Below are 27,762 nucleotides of genomic sequence, written 5' to 3' on the forward strand. Positions count from 1 at the left end.
GTTACAAAGATGTTTTTTTTGGTTCCCCAGTGATATTACTGCCAAAAATCACATGACGGCTGAGAGCCAATCACGTGAGGCCTTTTCAACTACCCAATCAAAAAGCTCCATAAGTCTGCCTGACTAATTTGTTATTTTAGTATCCTATATTAAATAAAAGAGAAATACATAAGGTAATTAGTGTAATAGTGTTATAGTGTAATTAGGGTAATAGTGTAATAGTGTGATTAGTTTAATAGTGGAATTAGTGTAATAGTGAAATTTGTTTAATAGTGTAAGCAGGTTAATAGTGTAGAATAGTGTAATTAGTACAATAGTGTTATAGTGTAATTTGGGTAATAGTGTAATTAGTGTACTAGTGTAATTAGGGTAATAGTGTAATAGTGTAATGAGGGTAATAGTGTAATAGTGTAATGAGAGTAATAGTGTAATAGTGTAATTAGGGTAATAGTGTAATTAGGGTAATAGTGTAATAGTGTACTTAGTGCAATAGTGTAATCAGGGTAATAGTGTAATAGTGTAATGAGGGTAATAGTGGAATAGTGTACTTAGTGTATTAGTGTACTTAGTGTAATAGTGTAATTAGGGTAATAGTGTAATAGTGTAATAGTGTAATGAGGGTAATAGTGTAATAGTGTAATAGTGTAATGAGGGTAATAGTGTAATAGTGTAATGAGGGTAATAGTGTAATAGTGTAATTAGGGTAATAGTGTAATAGTGTAATAGTGTACTTAGTGCAATAGTGTAATCATGGTAATAGTGTAATAGTGTACTTAGTATAATAGTGAAATAGTGTAATAGTGTAATTACTGTAATAGTGTACTTAGTATAATAGGGAAATAGTGTAATAGTGTAATTAGTTTAATAGTGTAAATGTGTAATAAGTGTAAGTGTTATAGTGTAATAGGAGTCATAGTGTAATAAGGGTCATAGTGTAATAAGGGTAATACTGTAATATGGGTAATAGTGTAATAAGGGTCATAGTGTAATAAGGGTAATACTGTAATATGGGTAATAGTGTAATTGCGACTGTAGGTCACAGATTACTATGAAAACCTGCAAAACCTGTCGGTCCGTCCCGTCCGTCTGTCACGCCCCATATATGGCCGTCAGACCATTATGCCTCGTGACACATCACGCCACCATATATGGTCGATGCTCCATATATGGCCATCTCCATATATGAAGATCATTACACTGACCTCATCAAACCCTGGATAGCCATACATGGAGAAGACTGGTTCATCAGCTAGATCTGCATATATGGAGCCGGCCAGCAACTCTACATCTGACCTCAAACCCTTAGATCTCCATATATGGAGCCTACTCGTTCTGACATTCCATATGTTGATCCTTCTCCACCCGTCCTTCCTCTTTGATGTCTCCCTTTTGACTGATACTTGTCCATTCAAACTCTAGGCGGGCCCACCGCAAAGTTATTAGTGCAGCTGTGCCCAGCTGCCGGCGAAAACTAGAGTTCTCAACAGGCCCTCATCAAGCCCTGTACACTCAAGATACCCCTGCCACCCTTAAGGATGGAGTGTCGTGATTTTACTCCACCCTAAAACATGATCATCAGGTATTATTATTACTTGCGCAAGCAGCAAGTAATGGTGTTTGTCCGGTGCTCCGATGCGTATGTCCCGTGGCAGCGTATGACGTAATTATTAATTTGTGCCTGATATGGCATTGGTGTCAGATTACATACATGTATACATAGGGGCATTACCTTTAATCCACCCGACACTGAAACATATCATTATTACGTCACCATCAAGGGCCAGTTATACACTGGCATTGGTACATATCTTCATCACGTCATATGCTGCTACGACCCAAGTAAACACAGTATACTGCTAATCAACTTACAAATTACATATACATACATTTTACCTGTCCATTCAACAGGCCCGAAGATATGAAGATATGTACCAATGCCAGCGTATAACTGGCTCTCGATGGTGACGTAATAATGATATGTTTCAGTGTCGGGAGATTAAAGAAAATGCCTCTATGTATATATGTATATGTAATTGTAAGTTTATTAGCAGTATACTGTGGTTACTTGGGTCATTTGATGCATATGTCCCGTAGCAGCATATGACGTGATGAAGATATGTACCAATGCCAGCGTATAACTGGCCCTTGATGGTGACGTAATAATGATATGTTTCAGTGTCGGGTGGATTAAAGGTAATGCCCCTATGTATACATGTATGTAATCTGACACCAATGCCATATCAGGCACAAATTAATCATTATGTCATACGCTGCCACGGGACATACGCATCGGAGCACCGGACAAACAACATTACTTGCTGCTTGCGCAAGTAATAATAATACCTGATGATCATGTTTTAGGGTGGAGTAAAATCACGACACTCTATCCTTAAGGGTGGCAGGGGTGTCTTGAGTGTACAGGGCTTGATGAGGGCCTGTTGAGAACTCTAGTTTTCGCCGGCAGCTGGGCGCAGCTGCACTAATAACTTTGCGGTGGGCCCGCCTAGAGTTTGAATGGACAAGTATCAGTCAAAAGGGAGACATCAAAGAGGAAGGACGGGTGGAGAAGGATCAACATATGGAATGTCAGAACGAGTAGGCTCCATATATGGAGATCTAAGGGTTTGAGGTCAGATGTAGAGTTGCTGGCCGGCTCCATATATGCAGATCTAGCTGATGAACCAGTTTTCTCCATGTATGGCTATCCAGGGTTTGATGAGGTCAGTGTAATGATCTTCATATATGGAGATGGCCATATATGGAGCATCGACCATATATGGTGGCGTGATGTGTCACGAGGCATAATGGTCTGACGGCCATATATGGTGGCGTGACTGACGGACGGACCGACAGGTTTTGCAGGTTTTCATAGTAATCTGTGACCTACAGTCGCAATTACACTATTACCCATATTACAGTATTACCCTTATTACACTATGACCCTTATTACACTATGACCCTTATTACACTATAACACTATTACACTTATTACACATTTACACTATTAAACTAATTACACTATTACACTATTATACTAAATACACTATTACACTAATTGCACTATTCACTATTATACTAAGTACACTATTACACTATTTCACTATTATACTAAGTACAATATTACACTAATTACACTATTACACTATTACCATGATTACACTATTGCACTAAGTACACTATTACACTATTACCCTCATTACACTATTACACTATTACCCTCATTACACTATTACAATATTACACTATTACCCTAATTACACTATTACACTAAGTACACTATTACACTATTACCTTGATTACACTATTGCACTATGTACATTATTACACTATTACTCTCATTACACTATTACCCTAATTACACTATTATACTAAGTACACTATTACACTAATTACACTATTTCACTATTATACTAAGTACACTATTACACTATTATACCAAGTACAATATTACACTAATTACACTATTACACTAAGTACACTATTACCATGATTACACTATTGCACTAAGTACACTATTACACTATTACCCTAATTACACTATTACACTATTACACTATTACCCCCATTACACTATTACCCTCATTACACTATTACACTATTACACTATTACACTATTACCCTCATTACACTATTACCATAATTACACTATTACACTAAGTACACTATTACACTATTGCACTAAGTACACTATTCCACTATTCCACTATTACCCTAATTACACTATTACACTATTACCCTCATTACACTATTACCCTAATTACACGATTACACTATTACACTAATTACACTATTACACTATTACACTATTACCCAAATTACACTATAACACTATTGTACTAATTACACTATTCTACACTATTAACCTAATTACACTATTAAACAAATTTCACTATTACACTAATTCCACTATTAAACTAATCACACTATTACACTATTACCCTAATTACACTATAACACTATTACACTAATTACCTTATGTATTTATCTTTTATTTAATATAGGATACTAAAATAACGAATTAGTCAATTCGCCATTGGCTGGTATAACTTATAAAGCACAGCCCCAGACAAACATGGCAACCTCAGTTGCCAGGCAGACTTATGGAGCCTCACGTGATTGGCTCTCAGCCGTCATGTGATTTCTGGCAGTAATATCACTGGGGAACCAAAAAAAACATCTTTGTAACTGAGGTTGCCATTTTTTCTGTTCGCAAGTCCAAACACAAAAAAACACTATCCGTATTTACGCACACATTTTTGTTTTACGCACACATTTATTTTTTACGCACACATTTATTTTTTACGGATTTCTTTTTACGCACACATTTATTTTTTACGCACACATTTATTTTTTACGCACACATTTTCTTTTTACGCATTTTGTTTTACGAATACACAAATAATATTGGCATGAATATGACCCCATACTATGAGCATTGTGCTTAGATGGGACCGACTTGCAGAGGAAGGCTTTTATGAAGCGATTTTGTTGCTATTACAGCATGTGTACATCAGTTTTTGGGGACATTCTCATGAACATCTTACCTCTCTCTCTCTCTCTCTCTCTCTCTCTCTCTCTCTCTCTCTCTCTCTCTCTCTCTCTCTCTCTCTCTCTCTCTCTCTCTACCCATCTTTGTTTGAACAGTCAATAATCATTTGCTACACAGCTGCAGTACCCCCTCTAAAATGAAATTCTGCTTTATCTCCATCCATTTCTCGATTTCTTTCCATCCGCTTAAAGGACGATTCACCCTTTTTATTTTTATTTTTTATTTTTTAAGATATTTTTGGGGCTTTTTGCCTTTATTTGCGACCGAAGGTCGCCGTTAACTATGTAATCGTGCTTTTCCCGTCAGTGTGCTGATCGGGGACATGTCACGTGACATCATCAGGGATAGAGCATGTGACATAACGCGACATCATCAGGAATGGAGATCCCTGATGTCATCAATATTAAGCCCATATATGGAGATCCCTGATGTCATCAATATTGGCCAGCAACCCTACATCTGACCTCAAACCTCAAACCCTTAGATCTCCATATATGGGGCTGACCCGTTCTGACATTCCAAATGTTGATCCTTCCCCATCCATCCTTCCTCTTCGATGTCTCCCTTTTGACTGATAGCTGTCCATTTAAACTTTAGACGGGCCCGCCCCAAAGTTATTAGTGCAGCCGTGCCCGGCAGCCGGCGAAAACTAGAGTTCTCAACAGGCCCAAAAATGAAGATCTTATACACCCCATGCCAAATAATAAGTGGTATTTTTGTTTACCAAATTATAAATAGCTTACTCAAGTCAGGTTACCTACCTCGGCCTGCTGTGCTAAAAAATGCCCTCATCCATGGAGTCACTGTCACTTTGATACTCGCTTTACTGATAAATGCTATCCCTATTATTTCATTAAGCTTTCACTTTAGTCAGAAAAATTAATTCACACTGCATTGATTAGTGTTAATACTAAACCAACACACACACGCACGCACACACACACACACACACACACACACACACACACACACACACACACACACACACACACACACACACACACACACACACACACACACACACACACACACACTGTGACACACACACACACACACACACACACACACACACACACACACACACACACACACACACACACACACACACACACACACACACACACACACACACACACACACACAAATGAGAAGTTCCCTAAGGGAGAAGTCCCTTAGCCCATGGCTATGATAAAAAAATAACATATTAGATTTAGAATATTAAAACTTTAAATGTTTGCTCTACTTTTTGTTAAATATAATTGAATAGACATTCAATATATCACAAAGATTTGCACTACACTGTGGATGGCCTAGAATACAGGTCTGATGGGAGTGAAACTCTACGTAAACTACAGTAGGCCTATACACATTTTATTTTTCAACCTGATTATTTAAAGAAATTAAAAGGACACCAGTGGTTGGATTTGTAATCGGTTTATTTCTATAAATGTGTGCTTTCATTCAAAAAATAAAAAAAAATCTCTGCTTTCAGAACAAATCAACATATTTTTGTTTACCAAATTATAAATAGCTTACTCAAGCCTCAAACTGAACATTCATCATTGTCTTCAGATGGTTCAGACTCATTATCAACACAGCACAGATCGTTTGAAAGGCAACTTGGTATTCTTGTAACCTACCCACAAAGCCTCTCCAAAGGAAAGTTTCAGCAATTGCCAGATCTTGAATGGCAAGAAGTTCATACATTAGCTTAGGTATCATCAAACTAGATCTGTGATATTGATTAGACATGAACACAGTTATCATTATCCGGGCAGGTTTCGGGGGTACGGTCAGGTAACAGCAGTGACGTTTAAGCAGCTGTGGCGAAGCCAAGACGGTTGTTGGTGCGGTCGTAGACGGAGTAGTACTGCCTGAGGAACACATCGCCAAGGATCCACAGTGGCTGTCCGGTACGAGAGGGCAGATAGGTGGGGCTGATGCCCACCATACAGATCTGGTTTCCATTCTGGTAGTGCTACAGATACAGATGGAGACAGGATAAGATGTGAGTTTTCCAGATGTATTATGTGTTGGCTTGCATGCATGCGCTCACACAAACAGAGACACTAATATAATGTACATTCGGGGGGGGGGGGGGGGGGGAATTAACTTACCTGCTGGATGTAAGCAGAGGGAGGCAGAGGGAAGGAGACCCCGCTGATGACGAAGGTGAGAGTTGGCAGGTTGTACATCTCGTTGCAGTTCACCATGTACTGGAAAAGAAGATTATGACATCATCAGGTCAGGGTTATATAAAAAACAACCTCACCACCATGTTTAGAATGTAAGTGTGCTCCTACCATTACAAGGTGACGAAGGAAATCCAATATAATAGTGTCATTCTTTCTGCCCTAAACTTTAGTTTGTGTGTGTGTGTGTGTGTGTGTGTGTGTGTGTGTGTGTGTGTGTGTGTGTGTGTGTGTGTGTGTGTGTGTGTGTGTGTGTGTGTGTGTGTGTGTGTGTGTGTGTGTGTGCGCGTGTGTGCGTGCCTGCGTGCCTGCGTGCCTGCGTGCCTGCGTGCGTGTCCTTACCATTCCATACTGGCTCTGCTGGGCTCCAATGGCCTGCATGATGTTTCCAATCACCTGGCGAGGGGCAGTCAGCTGGGAGGTACCAGTGTCAACGATGGCCTGGCAGCCCGAAGAGCACCAGCCTGTCTGCTGGCCATTAATCCCGAATCTGCAGGACACCACATCCATTGGAATGCCATTAGAAATAGAATGCACAGTGGTGGAGAACACTCAAAGGACGTCTAATCTAGATTCTAGAGAGCACAACACTATACTGTAGCATTCAAGCAGACATGTAAGATTGACTTGTTTGCCTGCTGTTCATTCTGATGGAATCTTATGGGAAAATTAAAACAGTACAAACCCATCAACACCAATCTGCCAGTAGGTTTCGGAAGTGACAGGAGTCCAGTAGATCTGGCCCTGGTACTTGCTCTGGTCCACTCCTCCAAAGGACAGCTCGCTGCCCTGCTGTCCTCCCCTGGACAAGACAAAATCCCACAGCTTAGCGGCAAGCTTTATGTGTCATTGTTATGGCAGGTGTGGTGTGTATTGTATATGATGTTATATTATGTGTTTTACTTAAAGGACCACTTCACCACTTTTCAACATCTCTTCATATAATTGGTCCTCACTAATGTTCATGATAAAACACCACAATCTTTTTCTACTCAGTCTGTGTCTCATAGGAGGGCTTTGGGCAGTTCGGACACCCGTCCACCAATGACATCATCATTAGGAAGATTTGTTTTTAAACAAGATTTGTTTTAAAATATATTTAGATTTGTATTATCGTGAGAACGATGGCTTCAACTTTTGCATTGCAACTTTTCAGGAAAAGAAAGCCTGCCGTTTCTATTAGCTTGGATTCACCATCGATGATGTCACTGGTGGACGGGTTTCTGAACTGCCCACAGCCCTCCTATGAGACACAGACTGAGTAGGAAAAAATGGTGGTGTTTTATCATGAACATTAGTGAGGACCAATTACAGGAAGAGAAGTTGAAAAGTGGTGAAGTGGTTCTTTAAGAGCACTGTTAATTTTGTGTACAGTGCCTGCTTCTTGGATACCTGGAGAGGTAGAAAGCGAAAATGTTGGCATTCAGCAGGTTTTGATTGATCATGTTGTCCATAACGGGGGTCTCTCCTCCGGCTGCGATGGAGGGGTAGGCCAGGCCCATGATGCCATCAAACTTGGCCACAACAAAGTTCTGACCTGGCTCGTTAGTGCTCAGACCAATCTCTTGGTTGGTGATCACAATGCCGCCGATCTATAGGGTACACAATACACATCACAAAGTAAACAACTAACATCAAGATCGAAGGGATTCAGTCGGGTACAGAAGTGCTAAATGTAACATCTGAATTTGAGGAAGCTAAACACCCACTGTCAAGAGGAAACCTCCCTGGTCACGGGAGTTTTTAGGCTTCCGGACTTCAGTCAGGGCTACTCGGCTACACTAATTGTGTTGAACTGATTTGGTGGTTGTACTTTTATGAATATATTGCATTAATACTAGTGGAATGTTCAGATAATTTAAGCTTATTTTTTAATTAATGCCCAGTGTGTGTGATTACAGTGGCAGTAATCAGTCTATATTTGTGAAATTGTGGGGTTTAGTTACGACAGATATCCATGGTTACTTAAACTCACATTGACGGTGTCATATCCGAAAACTCCAGAAAGGCTTCCAGCTCCATAGGGCAGGTAGAAAGTCTGGCCGTTGGCAGAGTAGGTAGAGGACTGCTGGGGGTTGAACTTGGTGTGGGTGTCTGGAAATAGCAGAGGTCAGAATTATCAAAAAGGTAGCTCTCCACCAAACAGGCTATTATACAGACTGGCTGTTGAATTCTGTGCTGTTGAAAGTCAGGAGATCAGTTGTATATCTCCCGTCACATGAACCACAGAGCCTGTTGGTATTCTTGTAATTCATTTCAACATGCAAATTCCATGACCCTCTCTCTGCACGTTAACCAATGCTCATCAAGTAAGGGATAATATCTGGCTAGGTGGTCATTGTCGGGAGATAATTCACCGACAGGGAGTTTAACCACCGAGGCGAAGCCGAGGTGGTTACACTCCCTGAAGGTGAATTATATCCCAAGGAAGTGAGTTGATCAAATAGAATCCATTTTCGGGTCCAGCTGCTTCGTCTATTTCTCGCTCAAATGTTTTCAAAAACATTTTTAAGAGCAATGTTTAGCTGTAAATTACATTGTGTGTCAGTAGTGTGTGTGTTTACATGGCTGTTATGTTGGAAACGGCAGTAAATCAAGCGGGCGCAGCCGCGCAGCTGGTGGTGCTCAGAGGGTTTGATTAGGCAGCGGTCATTATACAGCGGAGCGGTCATTATCATGAGATAACTCACCGCTGAATTAAGCGATTGACCAATCAGAATCAAGCATTCAACCAAGCCATGTAATAAAGTCCAATAATCACTTTACTAATATGTTCTGTACAGCATGCATGTCTTTACGCAATGACAGAAATACAAGTTCTCTAATCTCAGTCCAACAGTTTCCAACTTTCTGACAACACATGAACATGTTTTTACGTTCAAAGTTATAGATAGATGATGCTTGTGGGCTTATTTTTATTGGTTTCAGCATTTCCACTACAGTTTGTACTCACTGCAGGCCTGAGTGTTGCACTTAACAGAGTCAACCCACAGGTTGGAAGATCCAGTGTCAAACAGCACCTGGAAGGACTGAGGGGGGGTCCCAATGCTGATGGCTCCATAGTAGGTGGTCTGGTGGGAGCACAACACACGTGTTAGGGTTACAGCCAGACAGAAGAAGGAAAACAACACATCTTGTATACTTGGTTGGCTAATTATATGTGTTTGACTGTACAGTCATCGACCTGTGTCTGTCAGGGTTCCTGATTCTTGGAAATGCCAAACATTTAGAACATTTTCTTTTTTAATATGGCCACAGCGATGTGGACTGACATCCATCACACTTTTCAATTATAAATGTGTGGAATTTGTGACACATAAAAAAAAAACCTAAGTAGGCTACTGCAATAAATGACAGAAATTCCAATTGGGCATATTGCATGATGTTCTGTGCATTTCTCAAAAGGAAAGACAGATGTGATTGTAGTAGGTAGTATTTATATGAAAGACAGTGAAGTGACATCATGGTTTTCTTACATCAGCATAGTTGTTGATGTACATGTTGGCGGAGCCAGCAAACTCATTTCCCTGGGGGTAGTACTTCAGAGCGGGATCCTGATAGGGCAGCTCGATGCCCTGCTCTCTCAGTGCCTGGCGCATGGACTTATGCTTCGTCAGAGGAATCCTGGGAGAGAGGGCACAATAAACAAACAAATATGTTTGGTATCAAATGTTTCCAGTGGCACGTAAAAAGGTACAGGACACAGAATATATAGAAATAAAGCAGTTCCTTACCTGTGGATGCCCTCGGCAAACACCGCACAGACTAGAAGAAGAATAAGACACTTCATGTTTCTCCCCTGTACCTCACAGCTCTCCAGGTTGAATACACCTCAGTCAGGCGTAGAACAGGCCTTATATACTATTTTATATCAGACCCTTATCAACTCCCAAATCATATCAGCTGCGAAGGTGTTCTTTCCGTCTCTGAATATGTTATTTGCCTTTGAAGCTATAACAAACGCTTCACATATAGCACTTTATGCATCTTTGTGATAAGATGAGTGTAGGGGTGTTTCATTTCAGCTGAATGGACAGGACAGGTTGTGCCGTTTGGGAAACAAGCTTGTAAATATCTGGATATCCCATGTACTGTAAATAAGATAATAGAGACCCTACGGCTGTGCCGTTTGTAAATTACAGTAGCTAAGAGAGACCCTACAAGTGTGCTGTCTGTGTGTGGAACAAGCTTCTAAAATTAGCTTTCTTGCCATGAACTCCTGTTTTCATTGTGTTGCGCACAAACGTCAGTAGCATTACAAAGTTATATACAAAAAAAAATAAAAGACAAAAACAAAGGTAACTAGAAAAAGTGCCCTTCTGGGCACAGGTCTCCACCAGGAGGATAGGACTGTGTGAGATGTTTGGCAAAATGTTTAGTAGTAATATAAACCTGTTTGCCTTGTATGGCAATTGGATGATTTGAGGCATTTTGTTCCAATCAACCTGTTTTGCAAAAATCAACCTGTTGGTGGCGCTATAACAGGCCAATGTGAAAAGGGTGGGATATATTCCTCAGCCTAGTAAGAAAATGTGTGAAAGATTTCACGTAAATTGCATGCTGTGTTGATGATTTGAGGCTTTTGTTCAAAACGGGGCAATCTTGCAAACTGTGAAAGGCAATTATAGCCAATTAGGGTGGAATATGAAATATCGGACAGATCCGACTTGAGCACATGACCATAGAGATACTGTGTAACGATTTGTGAGATTTTTGGACAGAATCTGGAGGAGTAATATCCAAAAATGTGTTTTACAAAAGTCGGCCTCCTGGTGGCGCTATAAAAGGCAGATGCGGAAAATGCAGGTCAAAGGTTTGTCCTTGGCCTCTAGGGAGTGTGCATGCAACGTTTCACGCAGATCGGTGCAGTTTTAGGTAACAAATGTGAAAAGCTGCCTCATGGTGGCGCTATAACAGGCCGTTCTGGAAAATGCGGGGCAGAGGTTCATCGTTGGCATCTAGAGAGTGTGTGTGCAAAGTTTGGCATCGACCGGGTTAACGGTGCCGGAGATTAGCTGGTAACGGACGGACGGAAGGACACACGGACGGACACACACACGGACGGACACACACACGGACGGAGTGCAAAACATACTCTCTCACCAGACAAAAAGTAAGTGCGTTTGTCTTATTATGTTATGCCAGCGCCGCTCTTCCAAAGCTCTACATTCTGGTACATTTTTGTCTCCACCAGGCCGAAGGCATGGGGAGAGAGTATGTTTTGCACTCCGTCCGTGTGTGTGTGTGTGTCCGTCCGTGTGTCCGTGTGTCCTTCCGTCCGTCCGTTACCAGCTAATCTCCGGCACCGTTAACCCGGTCGATGCCAAACTTTGCACACACACTCCCTGGATGCCAACGATGAACCTCTGCCCCACATTTTCCAGAACGGCCTGTTATAGCGCCACCATGAGGCAGCTTTTCACATGTTTTACCTAAAACTGCACCGATCTGCGTGAAACGTTGCATGCACACTCCCTAGAGGCCAAGGACAAACCGTTGACCTGCATTTTCCGCATCTGCCTTTTATAGCGCCACCAGGAGGCCGACTTTTGTAAAACACATTTTTTGCTATTACTCCTCCAGATTCTGTCCAAAAATCTCACAAATCGTTACACACTATCTCTATGGTCATGTGCTCAAGTCGGATCTGTCCCATATTTCATATTCCATCCTAATTGGCTATAATTAGCTTTCACAGTTTGCAAGATTGCCCTGTTTTGAACAAAAGCCTCAAATCATGAACGCAGCATGCAATTTACGTGAAATCTTTCACACATTTTCTTACTAGGCTCAGGAATATATCCCACCCTTTTCACATTGGCCTGTTATAGCGCCACCAACAGGTTGATTTTTGCAAAACAAATTTTTGGAACAAAATGCCTCAAAAACATGTTTATATTAATCCTAAACATTTTGCCAAACATCTCACACAGTCCTATCCTCCTGGTGGAGACCTGTGCCCAGAAGGGCACTTTTTCTAGTTTTAAACTATTTTCAGCAATGGGAAAAACAATTTTGTGGGTAGATCTTGAGCTGGTCATTTTGAAAGTAGCTCACAAGTCAAAAAAGTGTGAGCACCCCTGGCCTGCTGTATCGGGTGGGTTTGTTGAATCTTTAATTAATACAAAGCCTACATGTACCACCTGAAGGGAAGTTGGCACTTGTTAACGCTAAAATAATTGTGATATACACCGGCATAATATAGCACCTGAAAACTTTTCTCTTTCTAAAATAAATGTATGTTAAAAAAGCAGGAAAAATAGTAAAGAAAAAGGAAATTGTATAGTGAGTACTGTATGACTGTGATCCCAGTTGTTTTGCTCAAACTTTGTTTGAATGTCCTTGTTTGTAAATCTACTAAATCTACTCCGTCAGCACAGTTAGTTTCCAGGTACAACGCCACATTCATAATAACAGCAAGGTCAAGCCTAGAGATATGACTGTGACTTCAACTTTTCCACAAGTGGAAAATGCATGCGTTAGATCAAGGTTCTATAATATCAGTAGCACCTTGAACACACAGTCTTATCGAACTGAAAAACTGTTAATATAGTCTTATCAAACTGTTAATATTAGAGGGCCACACTACTGTATATTTGATATTTTGCAGGCGTTGACACTAAGGCTTGCCCACTGGCACCTGCCCCTGGCAGGTAAATACAACTTTCGGGAAGGTGGAGTTTGCTTTCAGGTTGCCCGACCAGGCAAGTGCTTGTTTGAGAGCGGACGCAACTGTCTAAACAACACGAGATATCTGCCTAAACACCTGAACGTGGCCAGTGTGATCTGTCTTCTCGGCTGTGGAATGTAAAATAACAGCATTGTTTTATACCTATAATGTGCTGTTTTCACTGTTGATACACAAATAACAATAATAATAAGTGTGGAACCACATGAATTTAGATTTTAACTGGATTTGATATTTGTATTTACTGCTTTAAACATTTGCTAGTACATGCCATGATTGGAGTGAAATATTAATTCTGCCCCTTAATTCTCTTTGCCAAGTTTTAACTGCCGCCCACTTCCTAAACCCTAGGGGTTTAGACCCCCAGGGGTCTAAACATGGTTCCCTCCTGTTTTCCCTTTACACCGAAAACAGCTGATCTACACACAACGGCCCTTATTTATCAACGCAGTGTACACCCAAAATTGGGTGTACACTCCCAACAACACCTCCTCATCCATACCCTCCCAACAACACCTCCTCATCCATACCCTCCCAACAACACCTCCTCATCCATACCCTCCCAACAACACCTCCTCATCCATACCCTCCCAACAACACCTCCTCATCCATACCCTCCCAACAACACCTCCTCATCCATACCCTCCCAACAACACCTCCTCATCCATACCCTCCCAACAACACCTCCTCATCCATACCCTCCCAACAACACCTTCTGTGTTCCTCATCCATACCCTCCCAACAACACCTTCTGTGTTCCTCATCCATACCCTCCCAACAACACCTTCTGTGTGATCAGGTTGATTCCTCATCCATACCCTCCCAACAACACCTTCTGTGTTCCTCATCCATACCCTCCCAACAACACCTTCTGTGTGATCAGGTTGATTCCTCATCCATACCCTCCCAACAACACCTTCTGTGTGATCAGATTCCTCATCCATACCCTCCCAACAACACCTTCTGTGTGATCAGATTCCTCATCCATACCCTCCCAACAACACCTTCTGTGTGATCAGATTCCTCATCCATACCCTCCCAACAACACCTTCTGTGTGATCAGGTTGATTCCTCATCCATACCCTCCCAACAACACCTTCTGTGTGATCAGGTTGATTCCTCATCCATACCCTCCCAACAACACCTTCTGTGTGATCAGGTTGATTCCTCATCCATACCCTCCCAACAACACCTTCTGTGTGATCAGATTCCTCATCCATACCCTCCCAACAACACCTTCTGTGTGATCAGGTTGAGTTTTTCATCGCTGCCTGTTTGGGACAGCCCCGTACTGTGCATGTGTAGCTTAGGAGGTTAAACTCTTACGGATGTGTTTTGCCCCAGGTTAGCAAATAGATTAGATAACACCGTCTGTAGCCTACTGTATATGGCATGGTCTCAATTGCGATGCAGTCAGTATAAACATCCATAGGTAATATAGTGTGGAGTGTGCTGTCCTCGGTGGGAAAGCTGCAATGCAGCATTTCTCTCGAGTTTCACACATTGTGAGAACCAACTGCTGGTAGAGCAAAGAGCTTGCCTGGAACTAATGATGTAGAGATGAGATAGAAACTAAAGCATGACCATATATTATTATACACACACACACACACACACACACACACACACACACACACACACACACACACACACACACACACACACACACACACACACACACACACACACACACACACACACACACACACACACACACACACACACACACACACACATTTGGCCACTATAATGGTCTTTATTTCGGTATCTGATAATGATGACAGTATATGTGAACATTTTGAAAGGTTTCCCTGAAAAATGACAGTTCATGTGTGTATTTTATACTGGTGTGCTTGTTGAGTGCAATTAAAGTTAAAATAAATATATCTATCCAAAATGTATTTGATAAATGTTTATATGATTGCATTACGCATTATTTATATGAAAGGCAGTGAAGTGGCATACCGGTAGTTGCTTTAGTTTACATCTAAAATAGATTTGATATTTTTATTTATAAATATTCTCAAATAGAAACGTTTCTATCAAAAAATCGAATTGATTTAAATATTTTATTTTGTTCTCCTTCTATTTCCTTCTATTTCCGTGGTCGGACCCACGGTTCTCCAGAACCACCACAAAAGGCTCTGGTCAGGCTCTGCCAGTGGGCCTAATCAGCCTAAATCCCCTCACCTGTGCAATTTCCAGCCTCTGCCTCAGCCAATTGATTGCCATGGCAGCCCCACACCTGCAAATTGATTAATTAACCACTCCACTTTTCAGTGTCAGTTTGCACTCTTCACACACAGGCAGACTGGCAGATACAGAGATCTCCATGTGGGACACAGACAGATAGTTAAAACGGGTGCTATGACAAGTATTATTAGGTTCCCAAGTTGCATCGCTCTCAAGTAGGCCCGTTGGCCAACTGGCACGTAGGCCTACAGGTCTAGTTTTTACAAATTCGCTAAAACCGGCACCAGCATCAAGAATCAAGCGAGACATGGCCAAAGATTTTCGGTGGTCCCCAGCCAAAAACGTTGAGAACCCCTGCTTTAGTAGCCTACATGAGTCATCCACAGGGCCAAGGCGGACATTATTAATCTATAATTATTAAGAAAATCCACCTTTGGGGCTTCCATTGATTGGCTGCGCATGTATACTGTAATATGAATATTTATGACATGATATTTCTCTTGTGTTTTTACAGGCCAACCCACGATATCAGTCTGGAGGAGTTTGATGATGAGGATCTATCTGAGATCACAGACGACTGTGGGATTGGACTCAACTATGACTCTGATCCATATGAGAAGGTAAGGCTCTCTTTTATCTCCTTCTCCTCTCTCCTCTTCTAATCTTTTGCTCTTGCACGCACGCATGCACATACACACACACACACGCACGCGCACACACGCGCGCACACGCGCGCACACGCGCGCACATGCACATGCACATGCACACAGTTGCTATACGTAGAATAGATTACCTCATTTAGGACGGTGTCACAGTGGTTAATTCAGGTGGCATAAAAAGATAGACTCAAAGAAATAAAGTGCGAGGGAGAGAGCAGATACTAACTAGAGGACCCAGTTTGCATGTCTCTCTTATAATATAGTAGACGCTGGCTTTTATTTATGGGCTACACACTTGGTCGTCATTACATTAGTGGCTACAGTCTCAGAGTGCCAGTAGTCCATATCGTGATTAACATGAGTGGAATGCAGGGACTAATTATACTGGTGCAGAGTGGGAGTGGGTATATACAGTTGAGTAGTACTGTATATAGTAGTAGTAGTAGTACTGTATTGTAAGTGGATACAGCATTCAGTAGCATGTAATATAATTAAAACCCTTCCAAAACAACCACTAAACAGCTCGTACCTATATTTTGGGCATGTCATTATAGGTGAAGATTTGCTTAACATATTTCACATATTTTCACAAAATCTAACAAAGAAATTTACATTTTCAAATTGCTCAAACAGCGGTGCGTTGTGAACTTGAAGATCGGATTTTCCGCTTTTCGCCGTGTGGCTCATTTCTGCTCCCTAATTTCCCCAATGTATCATCACCGTAATCCCGAATTACACTTTTTTTCATCTTTACCTTCTCCATACCCCCTCCTCCATCCTTAGAGATGTAAATGTATACCAAGCTTGTGGCTTGAAGCCATGGATGCAGCAGAGGGCGGGTGACCCAGAGCAGTTTGCTGCTATGCAGAGACAATCCACTCCCCCCCCCAACGCGTCTGTCTCTCCCTCCCTCCCTCGCTCTTGTCTCCCCTTCCCTCTCTGCCACGCAGAGCGTTGCTCGGAGACAGAGCTCAGATTCCTTCCCACTTTAGCTCTCTTCCACTACCCCCTGCCTTTCTTCCCCTTCTCTCTCTCTCTTCCCCCTCTCACTTTTTCACACTCCTTCATCTGCCCGGGCAAGTGGGATTTACCCGAGAGAGTCAGTTCTCGCATGTTAAGATTCTGTGGCATATCTCTGTAAATCAGATTATTATTATTTGCTACCATCACGTTAATCCGATCAAGAGAGAAGCTGGTGAGGCTGTTTCAACAAAACACAATTCTTTAGTGTGTGAGAAAAGACCTTGCCCTAGAAATTCATGCGGGAGAGAGGCTTCAGAGATGGGGATGTTTTGCTTGTCAACGAGGTCATCGTAAAACATGCTTTTGTCTGTCTGTCTGTCTGTCTGTCTGTCTGTCTGTCTGTCTGTCTGTCTGTCTGTCTGTCTGTCTGTCAGAGTTATTATCAGTTTTATGCTTTCAAAATAAACAGACTAACACTCCCCAAGCCAGGCACAGCACAGCACAGCACAGCACAGCACAGCACAGCACAGCACAGGCCATGACTGCTCATTTTACACAGTGTCAGTCCTTGTTATGTTACATCACAGCCCCGTCCCCCCATCACTGCCCACAGAAAGTTATCCTGCTGACATGGGATAGCGGACACGCTGGATTAGAGAGCATGGCCATAAGCCAGAGGTTCTGTGTGCATGCGTGAGTGCTCGCGCATGTGTGCGTGTGTGGGTCACAGCAGTGTACAGCTGTGTGAGCGAGCTAAAGAACAGGACCAAAGACAGAGTGAAAGAGACTTCTGCCTGCATGTGGTTTTGCATGCATTTGATCATGCGCCTGTCAGCGGCACAGAGGACAGTTTGTCAGGTCATCAGCAGCAGTTATCCAATCTCTTTCTGCACCAAGATAACACTGAGGTTGGCGGAGTGGCTCTGAGGTTTTTGACTTGGTATGATTCGGTCATAACAGTCTTTGATGTTTAGGATTAACAGCCAATCTAAACTGGGATTATCCTCCCCCTGCCCAATCCCCAGCTCGGGTTAACTCCCATTTGTTACGGGGGTTCAGGTTTTAATCTGCATAGCCATAGCCCTCTTATATTAGTGCTTGACCTCTGGTGACACGCGCCTGCATAGACACATGTGAGAAGAGTGCACGTGCACACATAACGCCTGATTTAAACCAAATATAAATCTGGGATAACGCAACCACTTGCACAACTCGACCACTAGTACCCATCACTTCACTCTCACGCTTCTTATCTCCAGTTTACTGTTTGATTACGCTTTCTGTTTAGGTTTTCGATCATTTTACTAAGCAGAGCCCAAGACAGGCAATTAGAGATAGCCTGTAATGGAGATCTTATCAATGTTTCTAACTCAATAAAACGGACTCAGATCTAATTGCTTTCTAAATGTCACAACACTAAGATAATGAAGGGCCATGCTGGACTTTTGTACAATCTGGCACACAACTTGAGTGGCTTATGGAAGTTTACAGAGAATGTTTTTGCATTTTTGTGCAAGTTTGTGAGGAGGGTTTGTCATGAGGATGGGGACACATCCATGCACCCACGTGCACGCATGCATGCACACACACCGCTACCCTCTGCATCTTTACCATCTCACCTCTAATCTTTCCACTTCCTGTTATTCCTAAATATCCATCTCTGTCTTTCCTGGGGAGACGTTTGAACACCTGTGTATTATTCAGGAAGTGCTAAAGCCAACGGCTGAAGAGCGATGGTGTTTGTAGCTCGGGTACCACATCAGGGCTGTTTTGTGGAGATGCAACATTTACTGAGACACAGTGATTTCATTGATAAATGGAGGGCTATTTCAGACCACTCTCTTAGATCATTGGTTCTCAAAGTGGGGTCCTAAGTGGTCTTGATCAATAATAAGCTGCAATAATGCACCACATCTCATACGACCGACAACCCACTATACTAAATCTCTAAATGCACCTAGAATGCCTACAGATAAATGCTCAAAATCATTGACAGCATAATTGTCATAATGAGTGCAAAGAACAACACACTTGTTTGGTTACTTAGTAAGATCCCAGTCTTAATGTAATGCTACAATGTGTATACATTTTTATTTTTAATAAATGTTAAAGATGGAGTGCCACGATTTTTGTCCACCCTAAAACATGATCATCAGGTATTATTATAATATAAGGAGGAAGAACTTTTTCCAAAAAGTGTACAGTATTTGTTAAAATCATGATTTTATGTGGACACGCCCACCAGTTCATTAAGTATGCCTGGTTTGCCTGGTGTGTGGTGATGGGTGGTGATCCACCTGAACTGAAGCCGCACCCACAGCTGTAGTTGTATGATAAAAGGGGGAGGGGTTAGGGGAGGGGCTCATAGTGTGATGTCACTATATTACTGTTTATTTCATTGGCCCGTTTGACTGTCAAGGGTTCAGCCTCCAGGAAGAAACCATAAATACAAAGTTAATACACGATTGCACATAAAAACGACTCCAGGGTGTCTAATGAAGTACTGTAGACACATGAAAAACTGGAAAAATACAAAAATTGTGGCACTACATCTTTAAATACTATATACTATACTATATAATACTATAATAATCATACTATAATTCACTCAATGTCTTAATGAATGTCTGTCTGTCTGAAACACTGTCGTAGCTCCTCACTGCCTGCACCAATTGCTCCGACTTTTCACAGGCATTGACCAGAATATTACGGAGGAGGTCTTTACATTTCGCCTTATAACTCTTGAATCGTAGGTCGTAAAATCAAAATTTGCTTCTGTGCAAATCTCACAAAAAACGGTACACATGATCTCTGGCCCTATCCGATTAAAACACCACAGGCAGAATTGTCATAGTCCGTATCGTCGGCTGTAATCGTTGTCAAAGTGGGGCCTGTTTTACAACAAATTACACAAATTTCAATCCACCCCAAATTTCATTCACATGTCGAGGGTGGTTTAACCAACGGAGAGTCCAAAGCAATTCCATTTTCAGGGGGCGCCGCAAATGCGGAATTTTAAAACGTTTATTGCAAAATCATGCTTTTTGGGGGATAAATCCGCTATGTTTGTGATAGCGGAGCCTACGTGTGCTATAGCGAGACAGGCCAATTCCCTCCCAATCAGTAATGTGATCTATTACATCGCATTACCCACACTGTACATAATTTGGTGTTCATATATTCAGAACGGGTAAGGTCTAGTAATGTTATAATTCACTCAATGTCTGTCAATGAGTGTCTGTCTGTCTGTCTGAATGAATGAATGTCTGTCTGTCTGAAACACCCTTTTCACACAGGCATTGACCATAATATTACGGAGGTCTTAACGAAGCCCTTTTCCCCTTTTAACAACTTACAGATTAATAATTACTTTATTACTGAATTAACCCATTTAGGCCTGACGTCGAAATTTAAAAAAATGTCTTCTAAATCCTGACAGTTTTCTGAAATACCTATGTTTCTATATCAGTGGTAAAACGCGCAACCTCACACCTCCGCCCCCTAGCGACACCTGCATCACAGGCCACCATTCTCGGTGTAGCACCACTGTCATGCTTCCTCTGCTACCGCCGCCGCACCACGACAAACAGTGGCCTATACAATTTCGCGCCTGCCCCACTTCTGAGACTGCCGACCTACACACACACACACACACACACACACACACACACGCCCCCATATTTCATCTGCTGCTCTCCGCGGAGCCACGGACTCCCCACATGTTGCTCACGACATCCACGCACACTTGCGGGTTCCTTTGGTTACACTCCCAACGTCAAATTACTGTGTACTTTTTCATATCTGTTGGATCATCATATATCGCGAATATACTCCACCACGAGGGAGGGGGAACACAGCTACAGCTGCTGCATGGAAACTAGTGCGCTGGCGCCCCAGCACTTCTTCTCTTCTTCTTCTCTAACCAGCGCGAGACCACAGTGAAGCGACTGCAGCAACTGGAAACATATTATATATCTGCTTTGCATGCACCTTCACTCCCCAAACCTCTAGCCTGGCTTTAGCCACACTGATGAAGTAACATGGATTCCCTCTCGCTTCCTCCCCGACATCATAGCGACCACTTTGCATTTTGCAATGTTTTTGCAACACAATTCATAAAAAACTAAAACATCGCCTCGATTAACTGTCTCACAACGGGTCGCACAGGCGTCATTCCAAATCCCTATAGGGCTGCGTAAACACCCACAAACGCCTGCCAGTGTTGTCTGTACTGTGCACACGCCGTCCGGGGCACTGCTGCCATGTCAAAACCAATTTGCGTGTGCCGTGTGTGCGTGCGTGTCTCAGCCACACAGAGACGTATTTATGTGAGTCCCAGGAATACACAGATGCCCCTCTTTTTTTTTAGGGGTCAAGGAGGTTGGGTTGAGGGGTCAAGTACCCCTTTTGACCCCTTGTGGCGCCGGGCCTGTTACCCACACTGAACCTAATTTGGTGTTCATATTAGAACGGGTAAGGACTAGTAACACAAATTCATGACCTGATGAAGATGTGTTGACATCGGAACGTTGTCGCGTTATTTGCCTCAGGTCATTACCCTGTAAATATAAAAAAAATCTTTGAGGCTTTAATTGTCTGAGTTTGCTCCAGTGCCTTCCTTCTTCTACACTTCCTTCTTCTACACTTCCTTCTTCTACACATGCCACCTGAGATTCACCGGACCAGCCTGAATTTGTCTTGAGGCACTAGTGGAATGATGAGCTGCCTTTAACCATATAACCCCTCTCCCCTGCCAAACACTAGCTGCAGCCCGCCACGCAATTGTATGACAAACAATCTAAAACCACAGCCACCTCAGAGGCGTAGATGCACTCTAAAACCACAGCCACCTCAGAGGCGTAGATGCACTCTCGTAGATCTGCATAGATGTCAACTCACTGCATCACGTCATGGTCATTCAGCCCCGACAGTATCTTGACGGGAATGAGTGAGTGTGCAGCTTTCCTTCTCACATTAAACACAAATGGTGGTTCTATGGCTTGCCTTGTAATCATAAGAGGTCCTCTTTTGGTGCTGATATATCGCTCTGTACAACCATTAGAGGTGCTGAAGAACCAGTAGTGAACCTCTTAAAGAACCATACAGGGGCTTAATAGTTTCTGCAGAGCAGCATGCAGTGCTATAGAACCTCTACCACACCCAAAGAATTGCTGAAGAACAAGAACCACCATTTACAGTATTTTGTTAATAAATAACTACTGCAGTAACTGCACCATACCACTCTCTCCCACTACATCCACTATATCCGGAAAAACCTCTTTATGATGGTCTCATTACTCCTATTACAGTGACAGTCCCATAATTCCCTCACCAGTTTTCAATCACACAAATTGCTGTCTGTGCGTCATGGGCTATCCCTCCTATCTCCCAAGACTCCCTCAGCTGTCCACTGCCTCCCTGTATCAGCTGGACTATGGACACTTGAGCTAGCAGTATATACTCAGTGCACCATCAAGCTACTTCTCTCCAAGAGCCCTAGTCATTGACAATTAAGCTATCATGTTTCTCTCTTGTGATTCGCTTGCAGCATCAGCCATGCTGAACAAGCCTCCGGTCTGAAACAGGATGTCAGATTAGAATGTCTTTTGACAAACTGATCATCGTTCAAGGTCACTGAACACTATAGTGTTGCAGAGCAGAAACTCACGCATAACTCTGTGTTTTTAAGGATAGTTGCTGGATTATAATTAAGATATAATATGAGTTTGTTGCTCATAATGTGTGTGGTTGTTCAGATGTAGTTGCGCGTGATCGCTTCTTTGATATGATATAAGCATGGCCAGTCAGAGTGGTTGGTTGACATAATTTCATCTTCATTGAGTGCGATTAGTCTGTCCAATCCCTGGGAGCGTGAAAGAGGGCTAATCTCATTCACATCGCGGCAGTGCTTCATAAGCAGAGTTGTGCTTGCGTATTTCTGCTGAATGGGTGGCAGTCATGGGGACTAGAGATGGGGCGTCCTTGGGAACCTGAGACCATGAGCATCGATTGTCAAAGGGACACAACTCATATTTATAGATGCTCTCTCTCTCGCTCTCTCTCTCTCTCTCTCTCTCTTTCTCTCCCCCTGCCTTTCTGCTAGGTGGGCTAGCTAAATAATATGCTTTCACTACAGTGTGTAGATCCTTCACCTCTGTGTGGCTTTTCACATCCTTATTGATGGACCCCAAGATGCTGGAAAATATTATAGGTCATACTTTGTGGCAAATGATGTATTACTGTAGATCAGGTTTTCACAACGATAGTGTTGTCTAGTTTGTTGTGCAGGTGGTTGAATCTGTATTATGATGGCCTAACATTGTCACTCATAATAATGACTAATGGCTATTGATGATGTTGAATAAAAGGTAATTCCATCACCCCTGCAACAGGAGAGAAGCGGAGAGCAACAATACTTCACGTGTAAACTGGGTGATGTGCATGTGTGCCTACTGTATATAGATTGAGTGTTCATTTCCGTCACCATGGCATTAAGAGGCTTTTCTGTAGGCTACATCAGCAAATTTGTCAGGTGGAAGATCAGTGGAGGGCGGTGCTACGATGCCTTGTCTTAAAGGCTGGCACTGGGTCTCTGAGACAAGGAGAAAGTGCTGTGCTGTTCTAAATGCAAAGCAGAGGAGGATGGATCCTTCCCCTGTGCTTTTACTGTCAGATTGGAGAGATGTGTACTGTTTAGTGTATCCTAAATCCTCACCGTTAATTTCAAAGCTGCAATTTGGAACTCTTTTGTGTATAAAACATGATACAATCACTAGAACGTGGTTGAAATGTAGTCCTGTGTTCGGGTAGGAACAGTGGTTGACAAGTGGTATTGCCTGAAGCGCAATATCAAAACGCAATATCTCCCCCTCTCCAACACAGGAGAGACCATTGGTTCGAATACTGGGAATGCATTTTATGGATTGGATCTTTGACTCTGAGATTATATAGATGTAACCAAACTGACTATCAGAGTTACAAATCAATACCAAGGAGGTTGTTGCCGCATGTATAGATTCCCATTACACGAAGAAACATATGATACCTACACCCGTAGCTGTACTGTACATAAAGGTTGGGAGGACTGAATAATGAAGTATGCTACATACTTGAAATTGCATTGCTGCGCAGAAGAGCATTCTAATCATTTTATGCATTATATAAAGGCCTAGAAACCCACTCTTTAATGCATGGACTATCGAGTCAGGAATTAGTTAGAATCCTAGAAAAAGTGCTCATCAGAGCACAGCTCTCCGCCAGGTCAGGGGAGTTATTGTGGGCTAACAGTGTTTGGAATGCATTTATTATAGAGGTGAGTGGAATCTGTAGAAGTTGAAGTTTTTGCACTCGGACGCTGCATTCATGAATTGAAGCATTTTGGTCAAAACAAGCCACTCCTCTGGGCCATGGCTCAGTGGTCCAGGCACCTTGGCTGGTAATCCAGTCTGGCAGTGTGCCGTGGGTTCGACTCCCGATCCCCACGGCCTTTACTGCATGTCTTCCCCCATCTCTCTCCCCATTTCCTGTCAGCCTACTGTCTGTCCCTCCATAAAAAAATATAAAATAAAGGCGAAAAAAACATTTAAAAAAACAAAAACAAGCCACTCCTGCAAACATTAGATTAGATCTTAACCAATCTTAGCCAATCGGGATTGACAATACTCCAGAACACATGACTATAGACATAATGTGTATCGATTTGCGTGATGTTTGGACATTTGTAGGAGTATTAAATAATAGTTTTGCCTCCTGGTGGTGCTATAATAGGCCATTCACTAATAAGTAGCCTCGGAAACTCAGACGTTTTTTATTTCCAGGGAGGGAAAAACAAGTCTGGGTCCACTTCAATTTGACGTACAGTTGCGCAAACGTCACTCACTCTCTGTTTCCGACCGTCTGCACCATTGTTAAATTGACGCACACACAACACACTCCTCTCTCTCTCTCTCTCTGTCGCTCAAATTAATTAGTCTCATGTCCAGCAGCTGCACCTAGTTTTTCCCGGCAGATCCTGCCGGGAGCTGCCTTTGCCATAAAAAGCATAGGTGAGTTCCAGTCTACTAATAAGAGACCACCTCTACTTAAGTTTGAAAGTTTATTGAAACAAAATGAGAGGCCATTGTTGCTCTACTCGAGGAGAGGTCGGTCGTCGATCTCTGCTCCGTCACTGCCTGGATTCATAGAGAAATAGACAATAAAGGCACAACACAACACAACACAACACAACACAACACTGTCAAGTCACACATGATGTACTGTATGCTCCTGCAGAGGTGCAATGGGACTTCAAAATAATGTACTTTACCACTGTCCTGTAAACTAAAGGCACTGAAACCCAAGATGCTTTATTGATCCGACTTCACTGTTCTTTACCACCATTCTCTCTCATCTTCCTCTTTCTCACACACACACACACGCACACACATGCACACGCACACGCACAGTCTGATGATCTCCTCTATCTTTTGGGGCAGTCCACCTGAGACGGCTCCATTATTCCGCTCTCTGCATGCTTTGTCTCTTAAGTGCTTTCACTGTTTCCTGCTCTCAGCTTTCTGCCATCACGACTCACCATGCAGGACATTCTTTCTGCCGTCACCATGCAGGACATTCTTTCTGCCGTCACAACTCACCATGCAGGACATTCTTTCTGCCGTCACAACTCACCATGCAGGACATTCTTTCTGCCGTCACCATGCAGGACATTCTTTCTGCCGTCACCATGCAGGACATTCTTTCTGCCGTCACAACTCACCATGCAGGCCATTCTTTCTGCCGTCACAACTCACCATGCAGGCCATTCTTTCTGCCGTCACAACTCACCATGCAGGACATTCTTTCTGCCGTCACCATGCAGGACATTCTTTCTGCCGTCACCATGCAGGACATTCTTTCTGCCGTCACAACTCACCATGCAGGACATTCTTTCTGCCGTCACAACTCACCATGCAGGACATTCTTTCTGCCGTCACAACTCACCATGCAGGACATTCTTTCTGCCGTCACCATGCAGGACATTCTTTCTGCCGTCACAACTCACCATGCAGGACATTCTTTCTGCCGTCACAACTCACCATGCAGGACATTCTTTCTGCCGTCACAACTCACCATGCAGGACATTCTTTCTGCCGTCACAACTCACCATGCAGGACATTCTTTCTGCCGTCACCATGCAGGACATTCTTTCTGCCGTCACCATGCAGGACATTCTTTCTGCCGTCACCATGCAGGACATTTGTGAAAACACTGCTGAACGCTGCATGTAGCTTCAGTCTTCCTCCCTTGCTCTCACAATAATGTGTCTATGCCTAGATATACAGTAGGCATGCACACACACACGCACAAATGTAGGCATGCACACGGACAGACCACACAACCACGTGACCACATGAACATACATTCATTCATTTCGGAACACATGCACGCACACACACTCACTCACACACACTCACTCACACACTCACATGCACGGACGCACACTCACTCACACACGCAACCCCCCCCCCCCCCCCCCCCCACACACACACACACACACACACACACAGAACCTGACCACAGAAAATAAGACATCAGCAGAATCTGCTTTGGCTGTTTATGTATATTCACTAACGGAGCCCTTCCCTAGCTGCAGTGCTTTGGATTGTGTACGTGTCTGTCTGTCTGTCTGTCTGTCTGTCTGTCTGTCTGTCTGTCTGTCTGTCTGTCTGTCTGTCTGTCTGTCTGTCTGTCTGTCTGTCTGATGTGTCTGTCTGATGTGTGTTTGCAGCACTCAATCAAAGAATATTGCACTCATAATTTATTCTTGTCTAAAGAAAAGCAGGTGAAACTGGTGTAATAGGGTCAGTTTCATCCCACTTTGAGTAGTCCCCACTGCCTGGTTGCTTATCCTCTCCTGTCAGAACTGTGGTGACTTCATAGCTCCCCTCTGGAATACTACTAACACAGTACTAACACAGAGAACATCCATATTTTAACCCCTTTACCTGCATTCATTCACGTACTGTATACCCTACCATCTCCTCCTCCAGGACTGTCTCATTCTGGAGAAGAGCGAGATGCACCACCCCATCTGCTCCTTCCAGGACGACTTCCAGGAGTTTGAGATGATCGACGACGAGGACGACGAGGAAGATGATGACGAGGATGAGGAGGGGGACCCCGACTTGCCGCCCTCCCCCTCTGCCTCCCCGCTCACCTCCCCGACGCTTGGCACTCTGAAGAGCAGACCCACCACTCTGAACCTCACCACGGCTGTGTCACAGGTCTGGAGAACATTTCCATTCACTTCACACAACATCACAACCCTCTTTTCTTGTTTTGTGGTTTGCACACAGTATACAGTACAAAAGACTACACCAAAAAATACGACGGCTTAATTTATCACATAGGCTACCTGGCCTTTATTTGGGTGAGGAGAGTCATAAAAGGACAGAGAGAGGGTGGGGGATGATATGATATCTCATAACCGCTTGGTTTGCTTGGGGTGTTAACTGAGAACTCCAAGGGCTGTTATGACAG

General features: G+C 42.9%; 2 protein-coding genes across 2 annotated transcripts in view; one reads left to right on the forward strand and one right to left on the reverse strand.

Annotated features, from left to right (window-relative positions):
• The window catches only part of mapk8ip2 (mitogen-activated protein kinase 8 interacting protein 2), a gene marked incomplete at its 5' end in the record, with an annotated part of 53,438 nt that overhangs the window by 14,281 nt on the left and 11,395 nt on the right, over nt 1-27,762 (forward strand). Inside the window, 2 exons of the mRNA XM_079501439.1 lie at nt 16,137-16,242; nt 27,273-27,506. Coding sequence (XP_079357565.1) covers nt 16,137-16,242; nt 27,273-27,506 — 340 coding nt within the window. The remainder of the gene's footprint in view (nt 1-16,136; nt 16,243-27,272; nt 27,507-27,762) is intronic.
• On the reverse strand, nt 6,363-10,531 carry LOC306923333 (gastricsin-like; the record flags this gene model as incomplete). The annotated part of the gene is made up of 9 exons (XM_079501385.1): nt 6,363-6,527; nt 6,667-6,765; nt 7,084-7,231; nt 7,427-7,543; nt 8,134-8,333; nt 8,717-8,835; nt 9,695-9,812; nt 10,218-10,365; nt 10,476-10,531. 9 exons carry the CDS (start codon nt 10,529-10,531, stop codon nt 6,363-6,365), a joined length of 1,170 nt encoding a protein of 389 aa, XP_079357511.1.

The sequence above is a fragment of the Electrona antarctica genome, assembly GCF_951216825.1.
Source record: "Electrona antarctica genome assembly, chromosome: 5".
NCBI lineage: Eukaryota > Metazoa > Chordata > Actinopteri > Myctophiformes > Myctophidae > Electrona > Electrona antarctica.